At 38.7% G+C, this 12190-nt stretch overlaps 1 protein-coding gene across 6 annotated transcripts in view; it reads right to left on the bottom strand.

Moving 5' to 3' along the window:
• LOC103176895 (LIM domain only protein 7) overlaps positions 1–12190 on the bottom strand; it is a 118683-nt gene that overhangs the window by 61177 nt on the left and 45316 nt on the right. For all 6 annotated transcript variants that reach the window (XM_007890753.2, XM_007890756.2, XM_007890757.2 and 3 more), the window contains exon 5: positions 4598–4704. In XM_007890753.2, coding sequence (XP_007888944.2) covers positions 4598–4704 — 107 coding nt within the window. The remainder of the gene's footprint in view (positions 1–4597; positions 4705–12190) is intronic.

The following is a 12190-nucleotide window of genomic DNA, read 5'->3' as shown; positions in this document are numbered from 1 at the left end:
GCCAATCAGGAGAGCCTCAGTCTTATTGACGTTCAACTGAAGAAAGTTAGCTCTCATCCAGGACCTGATGTCTGACAGACATTCTGTCAGGACAGCAGTGATCCTGGAGTCGAGATTGGAGGCAGAGAGGTACAGTTGGGTGTCATCCTCATACATGTGGAAATTTATTCAATTTCTGCAGATGATTTCACCAAGAAGAACCATACAGATATTGATAAGGACAGAGCCCTGACGAACTCCGCATAAGACGGTGTTGGGGGATAGAGGAGAAGCCATTTGTGGAGACGAAGTGGAGATAGTGTGAGGTAGGATCTGAACCATTCAAGGACAGAACCATGAAGGTTGAGGTGAGAGGAGAGGCGGTGGATGAGAATAGAGTGGTCGACGGTGTCAAAGGGAGCAGCGAGGTCAAGGAGGACGAGGAAGCAGAGAGAGCCCTGGTCACAGAAGGAGAAAGTGTGATTTGTCACTTTGACTAAAGCTGTTTCTGTGCTATGGGTGGCACGGAAGCCTGATTGGAGAGATTCGTGAAGGGAGTGGCGGGAGAGGAAGGAGCGAAGCTGGGAAGCAATGACGCATTCCAGGACTCATTCCATTGCAAACAAGTGGAGACCTGTAGCTACAGTGATTAGAGCACTCCCTCACAAGCAAGACACCTGGGTTCAATTCCAGACAGGGCGAAATGTTGGGAAAGTTTCCTTACTCCACACGCCTCCATTTACCTAGCAGTAAGTAGGAACCCAGTCAATTGGTGGATTGCTTTTCCAGGCGTAATAATTCCTTCAAAAAAAAATAATAAATTGGTCAATTCAATCCACGAGCGTTTGTGGGACGCTGCTGAGTGCAATTGACTGCTGCATTTTGCCCACAAAATATACACTTTAATTCACTTTACAGTCTATTCTGTGAAGTGCTTTGAGACGTCTCAAATACATGATAAGACGCTTTATGAAATGCAATGATTATTATTATTATTCAACCCTGATTTACTAGAGGATCATTAACTACAAAATAAGGAGCAGATGTGTAGACAATATAGAATATTAAGATGTAGTTCAACTTTGATAGTTCTTATACTGTTGAGGTTGGGAATGCATACAAGAAGCCACCCTTTATCTAGCAAACTCATCCGAACAATTGTAGGCTACACAATCCAGCAGTTATGTTACTCATCAAAAAAGCCTAATATTATAACTTGCCATTACTGGGTGTGGTAGACTTTGTATAACATGGGTGTTGCTAAGAAACAGGTAGATCGCATAAATTGCAAGTCATCCAGAGCAGCATGATATGATATTCAAGATGCATTTTCCAACTGCTAAGCCCTGTTCAATATTCAGGTGGCTCCAGTTCAACTTGAAGTAGAAACCTAATCAGAGTTCTTTTGCACATTTGATCCCCGAATTGATAGATATTAGGCCTAAATGTTTGGAACACAGCATCTGTCACATCTGCAGCCTGAACTGTTTGTCCTTTCCCCCGCCCACAGATGAAGAAACCCAAAATGAAAGTCACAAACAGAAGTTTCAAAATGAATATTACTGGCCATTCCTTGGTTATCGTCTCCGCTGTGGAACACACCCAGCAATGCAAACAGGACGAATTCCACAGCAGTACCAGGCTCGGTTAATAAGCCACCTCTTCTTTAAGATATGCTCTTGCCATAAAGCCACTCCTAAATATTTTCCTACTTCACCTTGATTTGAATATTCAGATTATAAGTGAATCAAAGGTGATGTGTATGGTTTGACATTTATCTATAATCAGTAATGTCAATCACTTCTTTTAAGGCACCATTGCAACTGTTTAGACATTAACGACTACAGGTATTCTGAATAGTTTCATAGATCATGGTGCCAAGTTAAGGATCTATTAACGAAAGGCAAGTTTTCAGACCCTTTCTAAATATTCGCATACACCACAGACAAGACAAAGACAAATACACAGTCATACAATGGCTTCCATTAGACTGTGAAATTTTCACATTTCAAAATAGTTTCAGCCACCAATATATTAGCATTAAATTGAGGTGGAACACTTTCCATATCATATCTAGTGCTCCAAGTCATGTATGCACGTGCTCTAGGACAGACACATCTTGATGCCTCAGTGAGCTGAACAAATTAGAGTGAAAGGTCCTGTATTTTGTTCCTAGTGATATGTATGAAACCCAACAAATTTCTTACTGATCAATAGGCATTAGCTCAGTTAATAACACTCTCGCCTCCAAGACAGAAGGTGACAGGTTCATGCCCTCTGTTGGTATTTGAATTCATATCATCTAGATCAACATCTGATGCAATGCTGGGGCATGTTGTTGGAGTAGCCAACAATGGATCCTTTGGATGAGATGTTAAACCGAGATCCAATATGCTTGTTCAGGTGACATTAAAGATTCCAAGGCACAATTCAAAAAGAGAAGGGAATTTCTCCAAATATAGGCTTACACTCTTATGAAATGTGTCTTTTGAGATGTCCTCCTGACGTGAAAGACCCAAATGCAAGGAATATTATTATTATTATTACTGGTGTACACTCACCCGTGCTTTCGGTCATCTTTCCCCTCCCCACCCCCTTGGCTTCCAACCCCAGCTAGGGTGCCAAGCCAGTATTGTTAAATGGCTTGGGTTGTCCTCCCAATGTGAAAAGCACTGTATAAAATAAATGTAAATTTGTATTCTATCAGCAAGGCTTGTTGTTATGTCGAGACCCATCCCTACAGTCTTGAAATTTCCTCTGCAGAGCCATTGTCTCATCTGTTGTAATACTGGATGAAACTTCAAGAGGGCTTCAACAAGTCCCCTCATGCCAATAAGCTACTGATACATTGACCAACAGAGGCAAGTGTAACCTGCCCATAACTATCAAGCAGTAAAATAAATTTGGGCATTTAAAAATCATAGCAAATTTGCAGTTGACATTATGTTGCAGGAGTTGTTTGAATGACTAACATATATTGTGAAAAGTTAAGTGCTAAAGATGGTGAAATATAAAAACAGCAAGTGCCTATGTGTCATGGATATAATCTATTGAGAAATGAAGAGGGGCAGGGAAGGCACAATCTGATGGAATGACACATTTGGTTTCTCCACACTTCAACAGATGAATTGATTCTGATGTTATACATCTGGAATTTGAGTGATACTGATGTATCGTACCAAAACAAAGTTATAATCTGACTCAGGAGAGCAGACCTTTGTGAATGGATCAAGTTCCCTGAACATTTTCACCATCAATCTAGCTAGTTTACAATAACTATTTTTTTCTCCCCATTCAATTTACTACAGTTATATTGTGCTAATGAATATTTCCTAGCAATTAAAGGAGTTTTCATACACTGAAATCCAAAACACTTCTAAATTTGTCCTTTAGGATGCAGTTCAGTTAAATCAGTTTTTAGCAACTGCATTCACCCAAACAACTACTTCAGAACTAAATTAAGACTTACGGTCGCAATTGTGTTAAAACAGCTGGTGAAGATCTACAGAATGAATGCCTTTCAAATTTCCTGATGCACTAAATCCATTAATCTAGAATTATAGCCGTCACTATTAAAGCACTTTATCCATTCAACAAAGTTGCACGTAGTAAGTAGTAAGTAATCTAACCTACTGGTATTTCAACAAGAGTTCAAACTGATAGTGTGGGCAAAGGTTAATGGACTTACTTTCTCACTTTTCGTTGCAACCCGAACAGAAACTAGTTCAACCACATTCACTTACAGTTAATGTCAGAACAGGTTATTCAAGATACCTTTAAAGCACTTTAGTGATAAGTTCGAAAACAAAATTTAATTTTTTTAAATCGTGAAAAACTTCTCTGATGCTGGGCCCAGAACGGTCCTTTACCATTAACAATTCTTTTCTTTCTTATTTGCTTAATATGCCACAAAATATAAGGTTCTATTTTTATAGTGACTCTATATGACACAAAATATATGGTTCAATTGATATTGACTACTCAGTATAAAAAATAAGCTTTAGTTTGGCTTACTCACACACACACACACACACACACCAAAAAACTGCTGCACACAGTGTTCATAGTCCCTCACTCCAGAGCTACTGATTTTTTTAATCCATTTAGGGAACAGCATTTGAACCATTACTGGGGTTGATGATTTTCTACAGTCTATCCACTCCCCTCCCATTTACCTTGAATGCCTTCATAAATAACAAAATCGCATTATAATCTTTCTCTCTGAATACTGATCTTTCAAGAAAACTACGCTGGAAGTTTTTGTAAACTGAGAAGCCACGTGTTTGAATACATCAAATAAAAACTGAAATTATTCTGAATTTTACCCACAAGGGAGAATATAAAATACAATGCTCAAAATGATTCACTCTTACACCAGTAATACGTAAAATGTTGATTACAAAATGTTGACAACGTTTGTTCCCTTTCTATTACTCTCTCCACTCCCACACACAAAATAAAAATTAAATTGAAAACTTTATACACATTTAATTCAATTAATATGCAAACACCAGCTTTAGAGCCAAGGCAAGACCCACGCAAATTCAACAGTTTTGATTACACTCAGATAGGCAATCAATCCAATCAGTTTGTTAGTTAAATACAAAGCAGCACTTACTTGACAGTGACGCGAGTTGATAAATCCTGGAGGTCTCCTGGGTGAAACAGCTGAGCTTCTTTCAAACCAAGTTTCTGACAACCCTTCAGGAAAACATTAATGTTGTCCTGAAAAATTGAAGTAAATGAACTATTGAGTTAGACAGAAGAAGGAAACTAACTCAGTCTAAAGTCCTTTACTCTAAAGTTCAAAGCTAGGATAATAGAAAAAGAGAGATCAATCCTCCAATGAATAAGCACTAACCGACAATATTTCATCTACGGACGTGGGTTGGTCATGTAACTAAGTGGCACTTTGGACATTACCTGTTATAGTATGACTGAACAGTGTGTGGGCAGCTACCGTTTCTGACGTCAGCTGAATTGCATAAACATTCCACCCTCCTTTTAGTTTGCATGACACAGAGTATTACCTCTGCAGTCTATATATAAAAAAAACCACTTGCTGTCAACAGCCACCCACCCAGAAACTGCCTGCAGTTTAAAATGAAAGGCAAGGAAGTTTCCACCTAATGTGCCACTCTCATAATTATAGAACATGTTAGATACACCTGGATTCTGGGTTTGGTAACTAAGGGCAACATTCCTGCAAGGGTAGGAGTTAATGCGACATTCAGTACATTGCACAATGTTTAGGTAAGACACAGTATCATGCAACATTTACTGCACCTGCTGGCTAGCAAACTGCTGAAAAGAATTCCTGTTGCAGCAACAAAAAGCAAGCCCGACAGTCTCTGGAAGGTACCATGAAAATAAAACAATGTTTTTGTGTAATGACAGAACACAACTACGTGCAGCAATGTGGTGTGGACTTTGAAACAGAAACAAAAGTATAGCCAGAACAATCTTAGTACAAATGGCTTCCCATTATGTACAAGTTTGAGATTAATTATTTGCCTCTCACCATCACCACTAGCCCAAGCAGCATTGGTTTATGATAGTTTCAAGATATTTTAAACAGTATAACATTTCTACACTGTTCGATCAGTAGGAATTTAATTTGCGGGATTCCAGAATAAAGAATCTGTGTTGCGCAAAGAAGGATTTGTTCCAGTAACTGGAATTGTGTCAAGCTGACTTCTGGAATCTCTATCTGGTGTGATCTACTTCTAGAATGGAGTTCTTACATGGCAGTGTAAATTCTAACCGGATTCCTTGTTAAGAAATACCACAGGTTACTTTCTTAAAAAATTAAAGTACTTCGCTTAATTCAACAAAAGTGAAACATCAACACCTTTCAAATGCTTGTTCAATTTATTTATTTTTATTCCCAGGTGTCTAACATATGCAGAAAACAACCATCACGCTTAAGAGTATCCAAACTAGAATATCATATTATATATTATATATATATGCACCTAGCCACGCAAATGTCCTTATGTCCGATTTGGAATGTGCACTCTCTCCATGGGGTGGAAAACACTCGACTTGCCTAATTCCAGATAGTATTTGGCAGACAATGGCAAAACTTGGGAGCCAAGAGAGTGTGTTGCAGTAATGTTGGGAGTTTGAAGCCACAGAGCTTGCCACCGTAAGCCCTGATCTGACAAGCTTTCTGATGCTTGTCCAGCTCGGATCTCCCGGTCTATTGAAGAGCTTTGGTTTATAGGGTTAACAGGAGCCTAGTGGAGAGAATCCCTGCTCCCAATGTCTGCCTCTCTAAATCCTCCTGACAAGCCCAGCTGTCATCACCATTGTCTTGGGAGCACTGCAGACCCACCTGCCTCAGAAAAGGATTACCAAGAGCACCCCAGTCGACTCAATTCTGACATTCCATTGCCAAGTGCATCACTATAGAGTCAGCTATAGCTTACCTCCCTTGGCTCTCCCCAGATGAAGGATAGTCACTAAGCAGCCATTTGACATCCAAATCACAATGAAGCGCATCATGCAAATTACTATACAAAAATTTTAAAAATGCAGGAAATATTTTTTTAAACTATTGACCGTGTGAACCATTGAAAATCCATAAAACAATCACTTGTGCTGCTGCTGCTTGTAAACATTACCCACGTCTATATGACTGGTAATTGCTGGAAACTATGTGAAGTCCAATAAGTCACAACGTTTCTGACAAAATAAGATATTTGGGGCAGGGTTCACATCAACTGCAAAATGTTAGCTTAAAAAATAAGTTCTATAAGCACTTCACTGTCCACCCTCTTCTTGTTCAAGAAGTCTCAAAATTTACCTCTGACCATACTTTTGGTCACCTTTTCCCTGCTCCGCCCCACCACCACCCCCGACTCTCACCCCTAGCTCAGGTGCCCAACCAGACTTGTCCAGCACTTCGAGACGTCCTCCTAACATGAAAGGCACTATATAAATTGCATTGTTGTATTTCCTGGGACTTTGATCCATAGACTACACCAAATTGAATGCAAAAGGAGGAGTGGGGGGGGGGGGGGGGGGTGAAGAGGAGGAGGGAGAGGGAGATAAAGTTTAATGCAGTCGCTGGTTGAAAAGGTTTCTCAGTATGTTACCCTTACTTTGTGCACAAAGGACTTTCATCCACAAATTTGCCAGAAAACATCTCCTCTTAAATAATGGGAGCCTTCAACTGAAATAATGGGAACAAAAGCTAAATATTTTTGTACTTTGAGCTCAGCCTTATGCTACACGTTACACACATGTGGAGATGTGTCATGATAAACAACTACACAAACACTTGAGATCTTTGATTCTTGATGCCTTTCAAGATCAAAGTGCCCACCATCACAATGGTATAAGTTTAATACAGTAAATCCTTTCTGTAGTACTCAAACCTCACTACCACAAGCACTCTTTTTTATACAAAAAGCTGTTTCTCACAGTTCTGTTCAAACAACTCCAAAATAAGTGCTTTATGAAAACAAACCACTATGCAAAACAATGAGTTTCAAAAAATATTTAAAACACATTTCTGTGTTTAGACAGCGTTTCACAATTCTTCACTTGATCTGGCACAAATGCAAGAAAATTAGAGAAGATTAAAGAAAGATTATTATATTTTTTCAAAACAAGACCTATTAATTAGCTTTCTCAATGAAAGCAAGGCAAAGCAAAATGTTTGCATGGAATTGACAAATTTACCATCTGCAACCATTTAAAATAAGAAGGCGGATGCCCTTCCAAATAGTAATTTTGTCCCATTTAAACTGCTGATAGCAAAGCGACATTACATAGTGGAAAGTCTGAATATGTCTTTCTCTTACATCGTTATGAATGCATTTTTAAAATTCACAGTGAATTGAGTTCTGCTAAGTGCATATACAGAATTCTAAAAAAAAGTAAAATAGTTAAAAAGAGATGGTCACAGGACTAGCTCATGAAAGCTCTTCAGCAATCCAATGGACCTTTTTAAGGAATCATTTGAGAGTGGGTCAGAATAGAAGCACTATATGTTTGAATTTTCCCTACTGTAATATAACATGCTGCTGAAATTACATTGCCAAGGTGATCTCAGCTCTGAAATTGCACAGCATAGCACAATTGCAGCATCAGCAGTAAGAGGAAGAGAAAAATGGAAATCACTTCTGATGCTAAGCCAGAAATGGCTGGAAAAATGACTGTTCTTCCTCACATTATGCCTTTCCAAAACAGTAAAGCCAAAAAAGGGAACCCACAGAAGCTAGCCTGATTATATACAAGATCAATATAATCTCTGAACACACGTATCTATAAATATACCTGCTGATAATATACAGGGCAACCTGTCTAGCGTGCAAGTTCACTTATCAAGCAGGTGTGTGGACCCACGGTTACTCGAAGTAACTTCTGGTTACCTGATGACCCTGAAGGGGGATTGATGGGCATTTTCTTCTGCAGATATGTTACGAAGCAGGGTTAAATTTTACAGATCCAAAACACGATATTATAACTGGGAGTCACCCTGTATACCTGTGCTAACTTTATGCCACATCTTTGGAGAGAGCCTTCAATACAGTAAAAGAAACAGCAAACTATGGGAACAGAAACTACACTCCTAAGTCATTAATCTTGAAATAACTGAAGCCTGAAAATGTCATGAGACATGATGAACATAATTGGGAGTGTTGTTCTGGTATGTGCTTTGCTTTAGTTGTGGAATCCAGAGTTATTTTAAGTGGATTTTTTTAAAGCCAATTTGAAGTTTTAAAAACCCTAGTATTTTTAGAAATTGAAAATCGACTCTGCAGGGATATAACCTAAAATTTTGCTCATTTCAATCTGTCATTCAGAAACTTTAACTTTTCTGAAAATATAACCATAAAGGGGGGGGAAAGAGAACTTTTTTGAGTCAAGGCTCTTTTTCGACCGTGCCTTCAGCCGCCCTCCGACCTGTCTGCCCTCCCTCATCCCAACCCTGCCTCCCACACTCGGGTCCTGATCCCTGACTGTTCAGTGCCTTTGGGACGTCCTCCAGACATGAAAGGTGATTTACAAATGTGATTTTGTTTGTTGTTTTTTGACGAGTGGACACTAAGTGCACTGGATGGACTAATGTTTTATGTTAATCCTGATTTTTAACCAGTACCCATTTACGCTGATTACTCACATAAATCAGCCATAAATCACATGCTCAGAAGCAATACACAATTGCTGTATTTTAAAGGGGGAACAATCGTTTATCTACTGTGCTGCATTTTCCAATGCTTTGAAGTAGAGCCAAAGTATTACATGTCCAATTTTGTTTTAAAAATATTGTACAACATGATCAAACTTTCTTTATTTAGGCGAATAAAATCTCAAAAGACAAACAACATTTGCACTATCCAGTAACTCATTTCAAAACAGTTTCCTCTTTAAATCAAGCAAAGCACAACAAGCTGACCCAAAGCCTAACAGTTGAGTTCTGCTAACAATATTAGCGCAATTAGTATTGCTCAGGTCAGTAAATCTATCATCAAGGCTGTGGGTTCAAGTCCCAAATCAGGATTTAAACTCACATAGTTAAGCTGACACTCCAATCCAGTGCTGAGAGTGTCTAGCACTGTCAGAGATGTCGTCCTTCAGATGCAACATTGAACCAAGGTCTTGTCTATCTGTTCAGGAGGACATTAAAGATCCCATAACACTAATTGAACAGTGAAGGAATTTTCTCCCAGTGTCCTGGCCAACAATCCCCCAAATAAAATTGATCTTTTGTTTCATGGCTGTTTGTGGGACATTGCTGTGCTCAATTGTGCTGCCATATTTGCCTACAAACACAGTCACTCCATTTCACAGTAAAACCTGTGAAGCGCTTTGATACATCCTCTGACTTGATAAGGCTCTGTGCTAAATGCAAGGATTATTATTAAAATCATCTCCTGGGTAATTGCCTCCACTGCACCAAAATATTAATGGATACCTTGCTTTACCACGAAAATAAGGATAATGACTGACACTCCCTTTCAGTCACTGATTAACATTTGCAACACTGAAGTAGGGAACATTTAGCACACTTTGAAAATATCATTGTATACAAGGTGCCCACCATATACTTTTCAAAGCTTAGAGCTTCATTCTAAGATTCCAGCCAATTTTATACAAGAGAAAATCTAAGAGTTTGAAACTGGAGTGAATAAGATCAACTTCCACTTGACAGTGTTGATATTTGTCTGATAACTAGATAATGCATTGTAGAAAATCAACTTTTGGCCATCGGAGCTAAAATGTGCATTAAAAGCTAGATAAAATAGAACCCGTTTATAATCCAGTAATTCGAGGTCCATAAAATCGCAATCTGTTTTATGATGAGGTGTGATTGTGGCCAGCACTTTCCAATCACATGACCAGCCTTGGCATTGTGCATGAACACAGATAACTAGGAACCTGGTTGTTAGTCGATTGGCAGATGGTTTTATCAGGGGTAATAATCCCTTCAAATTAAATCATAATAATTTGGTCACTCAATCCATGATTGTTTGTGGGACATTGCTGTGCGCAAATGGCTGCCATGTTTTGACCAGAAAATATACAGTTAATTCACTTTACAAGCGCTTTGAGAGTTTCAAAAACATGATAAGGTGTTATATCAAATGCAAGGATTATTATTAACGTAGCATTAAGAGCTGGGCTCCGGTCCGACTCTTGCCGTTTCAGCCTCTGTTTACCCTGCATGTTTGGCAGCAATTCAGAGCTAAAGTACTATATAAGTACAACATTAATCTCCTTTCTTTTCCTCATTAGATCCTTTGACTTTCACACCTTACGCCATTATTCATTTTTTTTAAGCAAGTGCCAAGAAACACACCAAGGTAAAGACACGGTGCTTTTGTGGGAAATAGAGCAATAGATGGATTGAAGGAAGTCAAGGCTGTCGAGAAAATATTGGAATCATTGAAAAGAATGCAGATCAGATTAGAAGTTCAGAGTCAATGGATGATGCAGTAAGGATTCTCAACTTTCTTGTGTAGAAAATGGACAGGTTAATGAAAAATACATTTTATGCATGTGTCAATATTGTACATAAGTATTAAACACTTGATTGGCAATTATAATGGAAGAATGCATTGATTTAAATGCATTGATTTTCTATAGGGCAAAGGGCTTCTTTATTTGTAGTCCAATGTTATACAATATATAAGTTAAAAACGTACCAGCATCACAATAACTCAGTTGATAAATTCTATGCGTGGTGCGCAAGAGGGCCACAAATACATACAGTAAAGTGCCCCCACCCTCCAAAAAAAACCTCTCAGAATTGGGCTCTTCACACTGCTCAAATAAATCAACCTATTTTCAGTAGGTACACTGAGGAATTTTAGGATAGCATATATAAAAAAGTGTACTGATCAGGGATGGTCACACCCAATAGCATGGGAGTCAAATAATGGCAACCAAAGAGAAAGGCTGAAAAAAAATGCAACAAATAACAATTGTGAACAATACAGTAATCCTTCAGCTATTTCAACATATCTTTGAAATGCTAAAACAACTCTTTAGTCTCGACATTGCCCAATAAAGCAAGACCTCAGCGGCAACCTTTATTTATCTAAGAAATTAAGCAATTGTGATCACAACAGAGGTCACCACATTTACTTAAGGGGGAAAAATTGTTCAGCGTTTTCAGTCACACTCCAGCATTCCGGAGCGCCAGCTCAGCAACAAAGCTACAATTATAGTTCATTACTTCAACACAATCTTCATTTTGTTCATCTTAAAATGCAACAATCAGAAAGAGGAGAAAGAGAAGGGAAGCTGCATCCCAATTATAAGATGAAGATCAAAGTAAAGTCAGGCAGTTACTGTGAAAGGTCAGAAGAAATGAACTAACTATTTTGAAGTGTTTAAAATGATTGTAAAAAAAGTTAAAGATGAAAAGGATTAGGATTGAACATTAATCCTTCAAGAAGTTTTGTTATACAAAATGAGTTATTCTCCAGAACCAAAATAAATCATGTGAGAGACAGCGAGACCGAGAGAGAAAGAGGGAAGAGAAAAGAAAGAACAACAACAAGCATTTGTAAAATGCCTTTCACATCGGGTGGATGTCCCAAAGCACTGGATACACAGGGATTTGGGCCTGATGAGGAGAGGAGAGCAGGGAGGTTAGGAAGGTGGCCGAAGGCACAATCGAAGAGGAGGGTCCTGAGACATGCCTTGAAGGAGGCAAAGGAGAGAGCGAGGGAAAGGGAATATGGGATGGAGC

The sequence above is a fragment of the Callorhinchus milii genome, unplaced genomic scaffold (genome assembly GCF_018977255.1).
Source record: "Callorhinchus milii isolate IMCB2004 unplaced genomic scaffold, IMCB_Cmil_1.0 Scaffold4, whole genome shotgun sequence".
Classification (NCBI taxonomy): Eukaryota; Metazoa; Chordata; class Chondrichthyes; order Chimaeriformes; family Callorhinchidae; genus Callorhinchus; species Callorhinchus milii.
This window is presented reverse-complemented; position numbering and strand designations above follow the sequence as displayed.